This window comes from Arachis ipaensis, chromosome B2, assembly GCF_059453495.1.
Source record: "Arachis ipaensis isolate K30076 ecotype BB chromosome B2, ASM5945349v1, whole genome shotgun sequence".
Taxonomy (NCBI): domain Eukaryota; kingdom Viridiplantae; phylum Streptophyta; class Magnoliopsida; order Fabales; family Fabaceae; genus Arachis; species Arachis ipaensis.
In genome coordinates, this window is record NC_142437.1 from 118,768,844 (window position 1) to 118,787,071 (window position 18,228).

The 18,228-nt window shown below is 30.9% G+C and overlaps 4 protein-coding genes across 6 annotated transcripts; 3 read left to right on the top strand and 1 right to left on the bottom strand.

The window, feature by feature from the left end:
* Positions 1 to 232: 232 nt before the first annotated feature.
* On the top strand, positions 233 to 959 carry RTFL14 (ROTUNDIFOLIA like 14). The gene has a single exon (XM_088505226.1). The coding sequence runs from the start codon at positions 329 to 331 to the stop codon at positions 464 to 466; it is 138 nt and encodes a 45-aa protein (XP_088361352.1). The 5' UTR covers positions 233 to 328; the 3' UTR covers positions 467 to 959.
* Positions 960 to 2,394: 1,435 nt separating this feature from the next.
* LOC107626048 (uncharacterized) lies at positions 2,395 to 6,919 on the bottom strand. 2 transcript variants are annotated; one of them, XM_016328826.3, is made up of 9 exons: positions 6,706 to 6,919; positions 6,070 to 6,133; positions 5,340 to 5,505; positions 4,424 to 5,265; positions 3,992 to 4,165; positions 3,774 to 3,890; positions 3,420 to 3,599; positions 3,273 to 3,319; positions 2,395 to 2,985 (listed from the first exon to the last, which is right to left on the bottom strand). In XM_016328826.3, the coding sequence occupies exons 2-9, from the start codon at positions 6,115 to 6,117 to the stop codon at positions 2,568 to 2,570; spliced, it is 1,992 nt and encodes a 663-aa protein (XP_016184312.1). In that variant the 5' UTR covers positions 6,118 to 6,133; positions 6,706 to 6,919; the 3' UTR covers positions 2,395 to 2,567. The 2 variants fall into 2 exon arrangements, with proteins under 2 accessions (XP_016184312.1, XP_016184313.1); XM_016328827.3 differs by having other exon boundaries at positions 6,564 to 6,775.
* Positions 6,920 to 9,150: 2,231 nt separating this feature from the next.
* LOC107626049 (Ubiquitin carboxyl-terminal hydrolase family protein) lies at positions 9,151 to 11,390 on the top strand. 2 transcript variants are annotated; one of them, XM_021116421.2, is made up of 2 exons: positions 9,151 to 10,444; positions 10,975 to 11,390. In XM_021116421.2, the coding sequence occupies exons 1-2, from the start codon at positions 9,212 to 9,214 to the stop codon at positions 10,975 to 10,977; spliced, it is 1,236 nt and encodes a 411-aa protein (XP_020972080.1). In that variant the 5' UTR covers positions 9,151 to 9,211; the 3' UTR covers positions 10,978 to 11,390. The 2 variants fall into 2 exon arrangements, with proteins under 2 accessions (XP_020972080.1, XP_016184314.1); XM_016328828.3 differs by having other exon boundaries at positions 9,152 to 10,444; positions 10,967 to 11,390.
* Positions 11,391 to 11,532: 142 nt separating this feature from the next.
* LOC148575377 (Tetratricopeptide repeat (TPR)-like superfamily protein) lies at positions 11,533 to 12,591 on the top strand. Its single transcript, XM_088504017.1, has one exon. The coding sequence runs from the start codon at positions 11,936 to 11,938 to the stop codon at positions 12,449 to 12,451; it is 516 nt and encodes a 171-aa protein (XP_088360143.1). The 5' UTR covers positions 11,533 to 11,935; the 3' UTR covers positions 12,452 to 12,591.
* The last annotated feature ends 5,637 nt before the right edge of the window (positions 12,592 to 18,228 follow it).

Here is an 18,228-nt window from a genome sequence, read left to right on the forward strand (position 1 = left end):
GGCCCTTAATCAGTAGTAGTGGATGACAAGTCACTCTCAAAGGCGTGTTTGGCAAAGGGGACAACCTTCATGCCTGTGACTTTGTCATCTTAGGTGGACAATGGGACATGTCCAATTTCTCCAAACCATTTGGGCCCCACAACAACAATCTCACACACCACAAATTTTCTTCCTTTATTCATCATATCATATCTTCAACTCTCTTCTTAGTTCCCACTATTATAAATACATTGCCCTAGTACAATTATTATTCATACCATACAAACATTATAGCTTCTTCATTCATTCAAGTTCTCTCATTTTCTTCACATATCCAACAATTCAAACAATGGCAGCTAATGTATACTCTGTTAGAAGCTCCAAGATTCGTTCATGGGAGAGGTGTTCCAAACAAGTTAGGCAACAAAGGACAAGGCTTTACATAATTTGGAGATGCACTGTCTTGCTCTTGTGTTGGCATGACTAAACTCTCCCAATCTCGTCGGCGGAATGTCAAGTCCCACATCGGTTAAGTTTGGACTAAGAAAAGAGTACATATTTTAGAATATCTATAATTTTATTCTCTTAGAAATTTAGATCAAGATGTAGAGGTGGATCTATTGATTTAGAATTCTTCAATTTGTGGTGAAGCTGAATTTGGGGTTCCAATTTGTGATTACTAACCATATACTTTGAGATAAGTAGTAGTGATGAAATTGTATTGTTGTATTATTGTACCTTATGGAAATTAAGTATAAGTTTTGGGGGTGGTAGTACTAGTAAGATCATCAATACTAACAAGGTTTTATATATGTTAGGTTGTAGGGTAGGTAAAGAAATTAAAGTAGGAGCTTAAGAGCAAGATTCATAGTGAAATGTGTAAGCTATGAACAAGCATTGTATTGTAAATAATTCAAAATTGAAGATGAAGATTATATTCCTTTATATTATGACTTCATCAACTAAGCCCTTGATTCTCAGTTTTGTTTAGTATTTTTTGTTTAATATTAGCTTTTAATTATTGCCATTGAATCAATAGTTGCAATGTGCAAATTTGGTGGACAAATATGATTGAAATTTGGTGATTTTTCTTTCAAGTTAACAAAGAGTTTGCTCTTAATATATAATTATCTTAATGAAATTAAAGAAATAAAAAAATGAAAACAAAAACCAGTTCCGGAATCAACCATGCATTATTATAAGCAACCTCCAAATTCCAAAGTGAGAGTTTAAAAATTTTAAATCAATGGATCACCAACCATTTCCTAACACTAAAAGTTAAGATATTGGATTGAAGTGCATTTTATCTTACTTCTGGATAGCATGGAATCCTCATTTTGTTGAGTGTTAAATTTTTCAATGTGGCAATGAAGAAGAACAAAAACCATATATTATACAAGCTTTTCAATTCCAAAATGAAGCTAAGAATAGGGCATCACTTTTTCTAGGGTGGTGGTGGGGGGGGGGGGGGGTTGTAGTTAATGTTAATATTGGTTTACACTTTACAACATATGATGATGCTAACATAATGGGTTTTCAGTCATGTTCCAATTAGGTTGCACAAGTGGGCAGTGTCATTCATTCACTTGGAATATGATGGCATCCAAACATGACATAAAGTAACAATAATAGGAAGACAATAACATTCATCAATGCCTTTGAAAACACCACCTTGTTCTTTGGACACACAAATCACTTGTAGGGGTCCTTTATTTGGATTAGAGATAATACTAAATTAAATTATTTAGACTCAATAGTAATTTGTTTGATTGAACTACATTAATGATAATTCACATTCCTAATAATTCTTATCTTTTAGAGTTTTAGGTATTAATCTGTGTTATCCAATTCAAACTCCTTTAAAGGGAGAAAATGAAAATCTAATTATCTTTAAATTAAATATATAAAATTTATACATGATAAAAATTATAAATTAAACAGTGATTAATTTTTTTTATTACTTTACATATCTCTGAATTTTCTCTATTATCCTACAGAGCATGATGGCATTGAGACTGTTACATCAAGCATCCCAAATTCTACAAAAAAGTTTATTTAGAAAGTGATAATCTTTTGAACACTACAATATATTATAACACTACTCATAATATAAAAAGTGATGATATTTATAGAGGTACCTACATTACTAGCAATCTCATTATTATACAATTTATCAGATGCACTCATGATTACTTCTAATCAAAGATGTTCTAATGTTCATTTACCAAGAAATGTATTGTTATTGACCAATTACATTCCACTATGTTGTTTTGGGGGAAAAAAAACCGCATCAAGTTTTCCTTTTCCTTTTTAATTACTATTAATTCGATAGTTAAAATTTTTCAATTCCTGCAATAATATATGTTCAATAAGATAGTAAACAAAAAAATATAAAATTATTGCACATCTGATAAGTGATAACCAAAAGTAAGAAACCGGGTATAAGAAAAATTCACCTAATTATGTTTTCTGTACAAAATTGCAGAAAGATTGAAGAGTTGAACTTTTCAAGTTACTAGCTATTTACTACTACCTACTACGGCTACTCATATTTGAAATAGAAGATATAAGCAAAATACCTAACATAACTACCACTCAAAAATATCCCATCCGTCATCAACAAGATCCTTGTTGTCATCATTAGCTTTGAATTTTTCCATCTCCCTCTCCTTCAACTTCAACTTCAGCTTCTCCTTTAACTTTTCATGTTCCTTTTCCTTCTCCATATCCACCTTCTCCTCCTCCTCCTTCTTCCCCTCATCATCATGCCAACTTTTCTTAGAAGAAAGGCTTGCAACTGAGGCAGCTGGACTAGTCTTCAGTAGTTCAGTCGAATCACTGAGCACAGAACCAGCTTCCGATGCCGCCGAGGTTTTGTGGGATGAACCTGAAGATGCTAAGATGCAACTGGTCTCCTTTGAGGTGAAGGATTGGCTCAAAGGAAGATTTGCATCAAATTTCTCTTTTAGAAGCCTAATGTCCTGACAAATAACAGATATTTCTCCTCTGCAGAGTAAACAAGTAAAAGATAAAATAACATCAGGATAGGAAGTTTTTAAGAAAATCATAATTAACAAAGTCAAGAATATGCACACATACCATTGGTTTGCAAATTATCAACTCATAACCAAAACTAAAACAATGTAGAAAAGGTTAACAACCATTTCTAGCATTTTTTTAAAAAAACCAACAGTAAGTTTTTGAGATTAATTGATAATTGACAGCAAAGAGGATGAGATAATGGAAACAAGCAGGAAAATACATATTTAAAAAAGAAGCCTGAAAACACTTACTGCAAGACATCAACAACCCGCCCACGGTCCATCAGGAACTCCCGTAACTGGCAAGAAGAAAAAACAAGAATCGGAACACTATAAATATTAGAAATATATTCCTCAATGAAATAATAAAATAAATGGTATAGCAGGGAAAGCACAAACCTTTGAATTCTCTTCTGCCTCCTTTTGTAGCCTTAAGGACTCCAGTGCTACCTTATTCATCTCCTCTTCCTGTTCAGCAAGAAGTTTTCTTGCAGATTCCTCCTTTTCCAGCTTTTCATGCTCAGCTGCTTTCCTCAATTCCTCTGCTGCAGCTAGTCGTGATTCAAGATTTTGGCGCATCTGGAAGCACACCGAGGAGATGAACCAAAATAAGAATCTAGTAATTTTATTCCTTTGATATCAAGTAAAGTAATCCAAATGTGGGGAACAGCTTTTACATCCATTATTACATAAACTTATGGAGAAAATGTTTGAAGAACAATTTTCAACTAAACAAGTTAAATTGTAAACAACCTCTTCAAGAATGGCAAGAGACTTGTCCCTCTCTTCAGACAAACCGAGCAGACGAGATTGAAGTTCCCTAAGTTCAGTTGCAAGAATTGCCTTTTCTCCATAAACTTCTCCTGCATGCTGCAAAAAGAATACTTGGGGTAAAAAATGTGTTCATTAACACAGCAGCACCAAACATTTAGTAACTTTTTAGATCAACAATTATTCTTATTGTGTACAACCATGTCATTTGCTTCTTTGGCATGTTCCAGCATTGTTTGATATTCTTCCACCCTAGCAAGAATATCGCAGCCTCCTGTAGCAGCTTCCATATTGGCCTCCTTTGCAGATTTCTCCTGAAGCTCCACTTCTCTCATTAAGTTCATAAGAGATTCCATTGATGAAAACAAAGTTCCCTGTATCATTATCAATATCAAATAAAATATTAATATAAAGTAAGAAGTTCTTAACAGATTTCATCTAGCAAATTGTTATTACATTATTCTAAACTCTTAATATTCACATATTAACTAAACCTTCCATTTAACAATTATAAATTGCTAGACGTCATTCGGTGTAGCAATGACATTACTTTCACAATCCAAGCCATTTATCATTATAAAGCTACTAGCAATGACTATAACATTCAATATAATAAGCAGCGGCTAAAATACCTTGTTAGTTTTTGCTTCATCAATTATCTCCTCAAGCACATCAATCCTGCATATTTGACTAGATTGGACAGTTTTATTATTCTGATGAATTTCATCAACAGCACCATTACTTTCAATTGCAAGAAAATCTTGCTTTGAAGATGCAGAAACATTCTCTAGATCATCATTAACTGTATCTCCTTGAACATGACAAACAGCTTGACCCTCAGCATCTTCTTTGTCAATCAAGGCAGTTTCACATTTGTCCAGCAAGAGGTTTTCAGTAGAAATAGTAGCAGCAGAACTAACAAAACCCATCAATTCTTCAGTCAGAACGTTCGCATTTGCATTAGCATTTTCATCCAAGGAAACTGACTCCTTGATAACGTCACGTTCAATCTGTTGACACACCCCAGCAGAAATCAGATTTTCGCTGTCAGCATCTACATCAACTTGTCCCCACTCCCAATTTTCATAAGCATCCTGCCTAAAACCATTTGATGTATCCTTCTTAGCTGTCTTACTTGAGGTCTCTCCAGTAAAGTTATCTTCACCATTCCAAAGAACATTTAGATCCAGAATTTGATTTCGCCCAAGAACTCTAGCAGTACCATCATTTGAATTGCTGGCAACATCCAGAGACACATTCAGATCTGGTGTACTAGAACAATCAACAGTTTTAGTAATTTGTATGGGCATCAATTGTGGAGCAGAAGAAAACCCTCCATCATTAACACAAGCATAGTTTCCAGCCGTATTGGTTATTTCTACAGGTATAGAAGGTGAAGCAAAAGAAGGCCCAACATCTTTAACATCAACACGCCGACGATGTCTCAACTTATTCCCTTCCTCCTCCCGTTCAACTGCAAATTGAGCACATCATAAGAAGTTTATTAGGAAACCAGTTCAACATTATGCAGATAACAAGTAAATGCACCTTGCAAATTTATTGGCACTCCAGGGCCATTATCCTGTGGAGGAGTAGCAGGAGGGTTGTTGCTTTTTGGAATAAAAGGAATAATTTCAGTAAGAACAATTTCAGCAGCTTGATCGGCATCCTTTGGATGTTCAATAGCCACAGCCCTCAGTATTCTGGAATCAACCTGCATATTGCAAAATGATGAAACAGAGCATTCATTTTGGAATCAGGAGAGAGTGATGCTTATATGCTGATCGCATATGGATATTAATACACAAAAAAATACTCTGGAATTTGGTAAGTATAGTCTCAAAAAATGCTTTCAAGCTTGTTCTCATGTATATGGAAACTACCAGTGTTGGTTTCTGAAAATTTGAAGACTATATACTTTTTTACCAATCACATAGTGTTAAATAACTAAATATCCGAAATTGTTCAGGTGAAATTAGTAGTGCCCTCTAAGGATTTTAGGTGAAAACCACAGCATATAACGCTATTCATTCATCCGAAAACACGCAGCTATTATGTGTTTAATACTCAGCTAGAATCTCCAACACTGAATAATCTTTCTTTTTTTAATTAATTAAATATTTGAATACCGATTCAATCCCACAATTCAAAATTCTCATCTAGAATACAATATAATAACACCAGATCACAGTGTGGCGATTATTATACTTAAATTAAACAATAGATTATCATAATTCAATTACATTCTCAACTTTTAAAAAAGGTAAAGAGCAAATACCTGTGGAAATATATCCTGCAAGCTCCTATATACCGAATTGAAACCCATGATCAACAGATATTATCTGCAAGTTCATGTTATCAGAAAAAGGGGGTTAATAAACACAATGAATAGGAGGATCATTTTAAAAACGATAATACACAATTATCTGATCATGCAATTACAGATACAGATACACAACAAAATATGCGATCAAAACCCCAAACAGCTGCAAGATTACAATTCATGAATTATTCAAATAATCCAGTTGCAAAATTCACTCATAAACCCTAAAAGAATCTCTTCGTCACCCAAAAAACGAACATGTAGACAGAAAAAGCGGCAATCAAATTGAAAAAAAGAGAGAATCTTTTTCCCCCTGAATTGGAAAGTTTTCTTTTTCTCTTTAATTTTTATTTTCAGCTGAACAAAATCGCGTGGCAAAAGTGCAAAAAACCCTTCAATTTTTCATCCATAAGCTCAAATCATAATCCTATAAGCATAATTCAGCTAACCTTAATAGAAATAGTGAGAATTTAGAACCAAAAACAGAAACAGATTAAAATAAACAAGAATTGAGTGCAAAAAAGGTGAGAATTGAGAAAAAAAAATAGATAGAGAAATTGGTGAAGAGAACAATGAAGAAGAAGAAGTGACCTAAGAGCAATGGAGAGTGTGAAAGTGAAAAGAAGAAAAAACGAATTTGGACGATTATTATTGTTACGACGCTTTGTTTCGTAATACGGATTTGTATTTGTAGCTTCATTTTTTTTATTTTTTTAAATGTTTTAAAAAATAAAGAAAAAAAAGGAAAAATTGAAAATGAGGGACGAAAAGGAGGACCCATGCTTGCTTAATGGCTAAGGCCTTCACACTTCATGGTTGACGGCTTTCTTTAGAAGATCAAAAATCAAATTTAATTTAAATTTTGAATTCTTAAATAATTAATATGTGATTCAAAAGTCACAACAAAAAAATTAATATGATTCAATATACAAATCATAGCGTTGTCAACTCAGAATGTTCAAATTTTAATGTATTTGTAAAAATAAAATAAAAATTAATCGCTTTTTAATTAATGGCTAAAAAATTTAAATATGAATTATAATTTTTGGTATTTTTTAAAATTGTTGGAGGTATATTTAAAAATTAAAAAAATTGGAATACACAAATTTAATGTTTAAAAATTTAAAAAAATTGGAGTACAAAAATCGGACTCCAAATCCTTTTAAAATTTTTAAATACAAATCGAAAGCTCCGAGTACATAAGTCAAAGAGTCCAATTTCTATACCTTTTAAAAATTGGACGATCCAATTTCTATTTTCCTAAATTAAATCATCCCACATTTTAAAAAAAATACCACACCAATTCAAAATTAAAAAATACCATTATTAATCAAATATTAAAAATAAAAAAATGTTAATTTAAACATAATTAATTATTTAATTATTTTAATATCTTATTAATTCTCTCATTTAAAAAATTTATATCTTTATCATTTAAAGAGAAAAAAAATCACTATTTTCTAGAAAAAAAATCAGTTACTTATCCATATTAGCCAATACTAACAATTTTCAAATTAAAAATTTTGTTTTATATTTATTTATTATTTTCAAACATTATTTGTTTTGGAAAAGTTATATATATTTAAAAAAAAATTATTAGGTGAACAGGTTTTTTTTTTAACTAAATTCAATCAATTTTTTTTTTTCTTTTAACTAATGTTTTTTATTGATTCTTACATTATTGGACCAACTTAGTTATCAAAGTAATTTAATTATATAATATTATTGATATAATAATCATTATTTTATATTTACTATTTTTTTTTGTAAACGGGGTTTTTTTAGTAAAAAATATAAAGATTGTGTATTTTATATTTTGATATAAATTTTATATAAATGTTTTATTTTTTTGTGTAAAACTGTACATACTGAATATTTCATATTTGTTTTGAAATGATAGTAAAGTTTTATACAATACATGATCATAATCTACAACGCCATATTGTTCTGCATTACGAACCTTCCTTTCTTGTCAGCAATGTCTCTTTCTACATGTACTATTCTTTGCGAGTGCCTGGCATCTTCTTTTGGATACAACAATTGAAATCATGAAAGTATATACTTTTAGAGTGTCAAAATTACATGACGAAAATGTTGTATATCAGTACTCTCTGCTTAGTAGAACATTTTCCCTATCAAATTTTTGGTGTTTTGAAATAGATATTTGATTGCACCAGTAGTATCTTAACGAAACCTAAAAGGCAGATAATTATGTTCTATATACATAAAAAAAACCCTACTGTTTATACACTTAAATATTATGTCAGATTGATCACCCCATCAATTAAATTATTAAATTATAATGCCATGATGTGTGGTTTAATCATTTTGTTATAAACCATCAATCAATGGTCTGCATTAAAATTATTTATTAAAATCAGTTATTAATATAAAATATATATTAAAATATAAAATATAATAAAATAAATTAAATGGTATATATTTATATATAAATATATAATTGATGTTGATAAATAATTAAATATATATTATTTTTTATATTTATTTAATTAATAGAAAATCAATAAACTATAACTCAAATAACAGTCTCTTCATATTTATATAGAGATTGTGAGTTCGAAACTTCTTATCCTTGGTTAAAAAAATGATAGAAAAACCAATTTAATTCATTGTTATATATTTTTATTAATTTAAAATATTTAGTTTTTTAAACTAAATTGACATAATTTGATTTTTCAAAAACTATTTTAACCGTTAATTCTATTAAAAAAAAACACAGACTTTTTTTTGTTTCCCACGGTATCCCTCAATCCGACAAGGTTAAGGATTAATCCGTTGCGGATTTGAGCTCCATTTAAGGGTCTGCCATTGACTAATGGATTTGCACAAGGCGAATTCGAATCACCGACACTTGTTTAAGTAGAAGAATGAGCTGACCACTCGACCAACCCAAATTTAAAAGAAAACACAGACTTTACAAAATAGTTTGTCAATATGGGCTACTTTAGTGGACAAAAATTTAACAAAAGCCCATTATCTTTACAAGCCCAATTTAATTTTCTCTTTTTTCTTCTTCTGCTGCTGCTTCTCTGTAACTCAGTGCAACAGAGTGAGCAGTGTCACACACCTGAAAGCAATGCTCTTCAAACCCCACACCATCTCTTCCCACATCCTCAGCAACCACCTCAACCAACTAAGATCCATTTCGAGCCTCAAAGTCGTTTGGCGCAAAGACCCAGAACTCGACCGTGCAATCGAAAACGACAAGCGTTTCAAGCTATGCGCCCGCGTCGTTCGCGAAGTCCTCAACGAACCCCGCCACGTCATCCCCCTTCGCTACCTCGAAAAGCGTCGCCAAAGAATGCACCTCAAAGTCAAAATCGAAACCTTCCTCAACCATAACCCTGGTTTGTTCGACGTCTACTTGGACCGCATTAAGCCCAAAACCGAACCTGTCCGGTTCATCCGGTTCAGTGCAAAGCTCCAGAACTTTCTAGAAGAACAAAAGAGAATCTTCCAGAAGAACGAGGACTTGATCGTTGCGAAACTCTGTAAGCTTTTGATGATGTCTAAGAATAAAGTTGTTAGTGCTGATAAGTTGCTTCATGTCAAGAAGGAATTCGGTTTTCCTGATGACTTTTTGGTTGATTTGGTACCTAGGTATTCGAATTATTTTAGGTTAATTGGATCACCTGGTGAAGGGCAATCGTTCCTTGAATTGGTTAACTGGGAACCTAAATTTGCGAAATCTGTGATTGAGCATAGGGCTGAGGAGGAGAGTGAGAGGATTGGGATTAGGGTTAGGCCTAATTTTATAGTTCAACTTCCTAGTGGTTTTGTGCTGAAGAAGGATATGAGGGACTGGGTTAGGGATTGGATGGAGCTTGATTATGTTTCGCCTTACGCGGATGTTTCGCATTTGGAGCAGAATTCGAGGGAAATGGAGAAGAGGATGGTTGGTGTGTTTCATGAATTGTTGTCACTTTCACTGTATAAGAGGATTCCGGTGCCGATTTTGGGGAAGTTCTGTGATGAGTATAGATTTTCGAATGCCTTTTCGAGTGTTTTTACAAGGCATTCAGGGATATTTTATATGTCACTGAAAGGAGGGATCGAGACGGCGGTGCTAAGAGAAGCATACGAGGGTGATAAGTTGGTTGATTTGGATCCACTGCTGGAGATAAAGGACAAGTTTGTTGAGTTGTTGGAGGAAGGTTGGCGGCAGAGGGCGGAGGAGTTGAGGTTGAAACAAGAGAAGCTTAGGAGGGATATGGAAAATTCGGCCACCAAAGTTGACCAAATGAGTGTGAAAGAGACCAATGTGGATGGTCGAAGACATGTGGACAATGGAAGACGGAGAGCTTTCAAGGTGAGTAGAAAATATTGACCATTGTTGGCCAGAATGTTGCTCCTTAGTTCCCATAACTTCCCTTGAAATGCATGTGTTGTTATTTTATATAAATTGAATGCTTACATGTCAACAAGTGCCATGTTGAAAGATGGTTTAGTAACATGTTGAGATATGGTTTAGTAAGCTTTTTGGCTTACTAGTTGAGACTTCAGACTAATTTCTTGAATGTAAGGTAGAGATTAGAGAAATCTTTCTTCTTCCATAGTGTTCACTTTCACTAGTTGTGGGGTTAAGTTTTAACCTAGTTTTGAAATGACAGAAATCAATGTATTACTCCATTCCTTGAAAATATTTTAGTTCGCATTGCATAATCTGGCTATCTAACAGTGCATTATATTATTGAACTTAACTATAAGAAAGGGGCTGTGGAAATTGGAAATCTATGATGCATGATAACTTCTGAAATTAAATTATCAAGAAAGGAGGTTCTAATTGAAATTAAGTTAGTGTTTCTCTAACTGATTGTCCTTTGGCATTTAGGATTTCAGTGAAACAGTGCTACAAGAAAATCTTTGTTTTGGTCCCGCATGAAGCCTGCAATATATTGGAGTTGGCGAGCAGTATATTTAAGTTCACAACTTATGAAAAATTCTTAATTTCTGCCAGACATCTGATGTGAGATTTCCTATTATAGTTCCAAGCGAAGGATACACATTAACATATCTGCTAAGGATGGAAGAAATGAATTGCAATCTTGGACTTTATTAGCAATTTCTGCTACCAAATAACTTTCTCAGAGTAGCAATGAAGTAATTTATATCCTTTCAGGAACAGCTGGAAGTAAGGCGAAAAGGTGTGAAGAACTTAACTTTTGTCATGTTATTATGGTATCATGCATGTTATCTTCAGAGAATTGTCCCCAATTAATAATATCAGATCACCTTGGTTGAGGGATTTATAAATATATATATATATATATATTTTTTTTATGTTAATGAGCTGTTAGTATTAGGCTATTAGCACTTTTGTTTTCAAGTCAAGATTGAGTTAGAAGTATTCTTACCTGTCTTTTGGTCTATCTTTGTTAAGGTTATGATTATGATTAGATTGTAGTATAAAAAGAAATTGTTGAGATCATATGGAATCAATGAAAATTTTGAATAGGCTGTGACTTTGAGTAGCAGGCATGAGCATTTGTTTCTTGAAGGGACTCCTTGGTTAAATATTTTATTTCTACCCCTCAATAATATCTCCTTGGTTTGCACTTCATGAGTTCTGCATGCTATTAATTTGCATTATCTCACACCCAACTCGTCACCATTGTGAGATGAATTGTATAAAATACTGATCAAGAATAAGGTGGGTGGTTTGAACTCCCACTTAGAATACTATTTGTTGTCACCTACAAATTCATCACACAAATATTGATGAGAAATAGTAACCATTAACCAAAACTCTACCAACATTTATGAATTTGCAAGTATTTAAGCATGTCTACTTAGGGGCCACATGAACATCAAAACATTTCTGGGGTTCTTGATGGAGAGAGTCAAGATTCTAAATCTAATTACATTGGCTCTTACATTTTTGGCATTGGTGCCAAAGATGGAGAGCCAGATGAGGTCACCAATTTTTCCACTGCCTGCACTGCCTGCACCACCACAATCTCCTCCACTCCGTCCACTTTGTGCATCGCAATTTGCACTAGCAAACTATGCTTGTGGACAATTGCGTACCCAACCAACACTTCCATCGCTGCCGAATTCATTGCTCCCTGATCGTGATGAAGACGAGGACGGGAGTCACCAAAGACACAGCCACCGGCATGGCCATTCACACCGGCACCGGCACGAACTCACTGCTTCGGAGCGGAACTGTTGCCGTTGGGCCAGGGAAATGGACAGCCAATGTGTGTGTGAAGTTCTACTTAGGTTGCCTCTTTCCCTTAGTAGACCTCGGCATAGGTTCACAGTCAGCATTGGAGAATCTTGTGATGTCACTTACACTTGTGAGGGGACACGATGATTGTTATACTTAGGTTTGTGATGCTGGGAAAAGGTTGAGTAGTGAAAAATAACCCAATGCTGCTCTTGGTATTAAGGTTTAAAACTTGAAATTATATTTATAGTTTATTGTTCTTAGTCTTCTACTTCTTATTCTGTTAATGGTTGCTTTCAATTTACTCTAACATTGTTGGATGCGAAAAAGTTGAGGTTAAGAAAATTAACACTCATCAAAGTTGGTGGTTTGTATGATGATAAAACATAAAAGCATTCATGTAACTTCAATTACTTGCATTTTTATTTGGCTAGTATCATTCTCAAGTTTCAACATACATAATATATTGGCCAGTGGTGCCTATATGATATGCAACTTATGATTTCATTTTGAGAAACTTAGGATAATAATAGTAATATAATAGCACACGGTTGCTAATAGTAATAATTTTGGGTAGTAAAAGCTTGGTTTAACACGCGAAGATGGTGACTCTATATATGATGGAAACCGCATTCATCACATAATAATGGCTATTATCTTTCATGGGATGCCAAGACATACATGTGCAAGTTATCTTCATGTTTTTGTAACTTCTTGCCTATTCACTCTATCTTTTATTATTTATTATTTATGCCTATGTTTTTTTTTTTTTTTCAAGATTGTTACACAACACACACAATTTGCATTGGATGTCTCATCTTGATTTACACAACTAAAATAGAAAAATCCTAGCCAGCTATAATGCTCTTCCCATTGTGGCATTTGTGTACTCCTTTCACATACTATAGTGACAAGAAGGAAGAAGATATTCACTTGAAAATTGAAATACTTGAGCACTACCTATAGGCTATACTTGGAAATAATTAAATAAATACTTCAAAACGAGAAGATTGGTAAAGTAACAAGACCAGTTAATTATTATTGAGTTTGTAATTTTTATCATATTTGAGTTGAGTAATGCTAAATAATCAACCTTTTTCAGTCAGAATTGGTCAATTTTTAAAAAAAATTATTTTATTTATTTTAAATTTTAGATTCTAAATTATAAATTATTAATCATGCATCTTAAATTAATTCTTAAATCTAAATCTTAAGTTAGTTTTATACTATGTAATTTTTTTATTTGAGATCTGCTACTATAATTTAAAAAAATTAACCCTTTAATTTCTTACTTTATCAACCTCTTTACTATAGAATATCTTGATTTGTTACACTTCCATTCAATGTGATAATTTCTTACATTCTACCTTAATTGAATATTGTCCTCTGGCTATTCTATTTCTAAGAGCTCCTCCCTCTATCATATAGAGAGAAACATATGAGTTTAATTTTTATACAATATTGATAAGTTTTATAATAATATTTAATTAGGAGATATTATATAAATTAAAGTGATAAACTGTTTTTTTTTAAATATCTTATATGACAGTACCTAATTAGATATTAGTATTAAATTTGTTTACAATAGTGAGTGCTAGAAGATCAATAAATTTTGATCAACAATCGATCAATACACCAAGTTTTGACATTAATTTTTATATCTACATGTACGTACATATAAACTAATATAATTTGTATTTACATTATCTATTGTCTACGTATACATCATTAACAAAAAAATATATGCATATTTAAATAGAGTTTAAATTAAAGATTAATGTATCACGGATATGAGTTATATTTAAGCAATCAACCTAAATTGATTAAAAATATGTATATTTAAATCATTATATCTGACACCCTTTTACATGTATTGGCTACAAGTTTTGAAAAAAGAAAAAAGAAAAAAAAAAGTTTATTCTAAGGGGCTTTTATATTTGTTGTAAAATGTCAACATCAATCGGACAACATATATAGCTTTGAAGATATTGGGACTCAAATATATATATGCTTTTGACCATATATGCTGAGTTAAGGACGAATGCTGTGAGAATCCGTCCTAACAAAGGACAATGTCCTTTGAGGAAATGGACCATGTTTATTCAATGATGAAAAGTTCCAAAAACCCTTTATAAAAAAATTGGAATCTATGTAATAAGGCATCACTTCTCTCCTTTGGCACACACAAAAAGCCATTGCAAATTCTTCATTGCAAACTTTTGAACCAAACTTAATGGTTGCAAGGCTTTGTAGCAGTGATAGGCAGAAAGTGACATTAGAGTATTAGACAATGTATCCCAAGGTTCTTATGTTAGGACTTAGGAGAATATATAAGAGATGTACTCAATATTAAAAAAGCTATTTTATTTTAAATAATTATCTAGAATTTCAAGCAATATGTTTATTTAAAAAAAATTTGATGATGTCTAATTATCTATAGTGTTCCACAATTTCTATTGTTTGTGACAATTTCGGTTTATGTTTATAATTTTATGTTATTTATGAGTTAACTACTAATTTAGTATCTTAAAATTTTTGACAAAAAAAAATTATGAAAGATGTTATCGATAAAATAATATTTAAATGTTAAAAATACAATAAAAATAACCACTAAATAGTATATTTTTTATAGGTGAAAAAAAATTCATATTTAGCAAATGATTTATTCATTTTGATTCGATACTGTGGCAATATTTGAATAAATATTTAGAAGATGTACAAAAAAAATTGGAGCAACATTTGGTTTCTATTTTTTTTTTTTAAAATGTGATCATTCACAATTTTTTTTTAAAATCACTTGACATAAAAATACTAAAATTTAAAAGTAAAAAGATATTTTTTTTAATAATACTTGCAAAAATTTCTATCAAAAATTGATCTTGAAAGTCATTTCTAGAATATATATTTAATATCTAGTTCTTTTTGTCACATTAAAAAGATGTTAATACTCAATTTGATATTTGAACTTGCACGCAAACCTCAATTTAGTTCCTGAAATTTCAATGGCCTTTTTTTAGTTCCAAACTTATGCAAACGTTATTCACATTAGTCCTTGAAACAATTTTTGGCATAAAAATATTAATGAAGCACTGACATGCACAACAAATGCCATACTAGAACTTGTAAAAGGACGTTGTTGTTATGGTTTTAGTGCTTAAATAGTCTAAAAATGACGCCCGATCACTTATTTTAGGAGAAAAAGTTTCAATAAATACTACTTTTGATGTTTTTTTTGGACTATTAGAGGCTAAAACAAAAACATCGTCATTTTATTACAGAGTCAACATGGCATTCGACTGTCCACCCCAGTGTTCTGTCAACATTTGTGTGTGGAAAATTAGCCTAGGGACTAACGTAAGCCACATTTGCAAAGTTTGGAGACTAAATACGGACAATTGAAATTTCATGAATTAAATTGAGGCTCGTATGCAAATTGAGGGATCAAACTGAGTATTATTTCTATTTTTAAATATGTCTAACATCTTTTAAAATTATTTTTGTCAATAATATAAATTTTTGGATATCATTTCACTCTATTTATTCTCTAAGTACCATATTAATTATCGAATTTAATTTTAATGTATTATCAGTATAAAAGTAGTTTTATACGTATATCTAATTAGTAACGCCATATCAATAAAAATAATTATATTTTAAATTGACTGCGTAAATAGTTATCCAAAAAAATAGATATAATTGTACGTATATGTTACACTGAAAATACATCAAAATTAAACTCTTGATTATCATGATGAACAATTCCACCATGGTCAAGTTTCGAAGACAAAAATTTGTGCCTCCAAAAAAAAAGTTGGATCTGAAATTGATATTGAAATGAAAAATTAATACAAGTTGTGTTTGGATCTGAAAACGTATGATTGATACAAAATATCTTATGGAGAAATGTTTAATTTGTTCGTTTAAAAAATAGTAATTTGCACAAATAAATTAAAGTACTCCTTTTATAAAAAAAAAGTTTCTAATAATGCTCTATCTTGTGTAATATATGTTATATTATTATATATAGCAGAGGAGTGGTGCAACTTGTTCCACGCCCTCACCTTCTATGTTATCTTCTGCATAAGTGATAAACTTCTTATCATGGAATATATATGTAATATAAATATATGTATAGTTGTGTTATGATGATGTGATTATAATTTCAATAACAATGGCGATCGAGTTCATTACTGTGAGACATTGATGATGCCGGCAATAGAGTGTGGTAGTGCTACAACAAATATAATAAATATATATAAACATTAGTATTTTATTTTTGAAAGAAATAATAATATAGAGTGCGCATGCATGATGCATCACATATATATATATATAATGCCCATTATCTTTGAAAAACACTAGATAATTCTTTTCTTAAAAAAATTATAACCTCCATAAAAAAAATTTCATAAAATTATTGACCATCTAATAACATATCTCAAAAAAAAAAATTATGATAAATGTCAAAAATTGAAAGACATTGTTAGTCATTTTCATTTCTATAATTTCTTCCCATTATTAGCACCCTATGTAGTGCTTATTACTTGAATAATAAAGAGGAATGTTAGAGGACCAGCAATTTTAATGTTTTGTAATCATCAATTGGCCATCAATAGTGTTTTTAATAGTGTGGGATTACATCTAATGGTGAGAAATCATTCACTTTTATTTTGATGGTTAAGTGCTGGCCAGAAAACACAAAAGTTGCTAGCCTCTAAACTTTTCCTTTAATAAATAATAAACCATTTTCATCATATAAATTTATAATTATAAAATGTGTATACTAAATAAATTAATTATCAAATCAGCATCTTTATTAAATATATGTTAAAAATATATAAAATAACATATACATAAATATATAATAACTAACTTAATTTTTTATTTTTTATGTATATATAATATTTTTTAAAAACCTTATTATATATAAATTTTATTATATTTAACTAAGAGATACTAATCATGAATTGTCAATATCAGGGAAGAAGCTGGGACAGCATGGCTTTGGAGATAGTGGGATTCATTCTTTGACTTTAAAGCTTAGTTACGGACGAATAATATGAGAATCCAACCCATAAAAAAGAGGGGCAATGTAAAAAAAAAAAAAAAGAAAAAGAAGAAGAAGAAGAAGAAAGATTATCTTGGTCCTTTTGTTCCATTGTATAACAAACAAAAATCATATCTCACACAGTATATAATTATTATTATAATCAGCCAAATGGTGGAGTGGTCAAAGACTCACACAATAGAGGCTGGATTCCAATTTTTTCATATATAAAAAGAAAAAAAAATCAAAATAATTGTTCATTAATTAGCTTAATGAATATAATTTTCGTTTATAGATTAAATGTGAAATTTAAGCATTAAATTTACAAATAGTTTTATATTTAAGTTTTGGTGGGTATAAAAAGAATATCATATTAATTATCTCTAATTAAAATATAATCACGATTTTATTAATTTAGGTTAGTCGAGTGATTAATTTACTTGTCTGTTTAAATAAATATTAAAAATTTAAATTTTATCTTGTATATACAGTAATTTATTAACTAATAATAAATTCTTAAATAAAATTTTGATCGATAATAAATTAATATTTGATTTACCAAATCAAAAAATAAGTAAAAAAAAAAAAACCAAAAGAATGTCCATGATTTTATAAACATATGAGCCCTTAGATATCACATTAACTCAAATCTTTTCTGGTTTTCTATGTTGAATATACTAATAAACTTCCCTTAAATAATTAAACCTGCTCTGTGCCCTTGTTAATATCTACTAACCTAATAATAGTTAAAAGATGAGTTTTTTTTTTTTTTTTCATCAGTTTAATTTCATGTATAATTTTCTAAATTCATGAGACCTGCCTAACAGATAAATTTTTAAAAATTTTTTAGAAAATTTTCTAATCTTTTTAAAGGTGG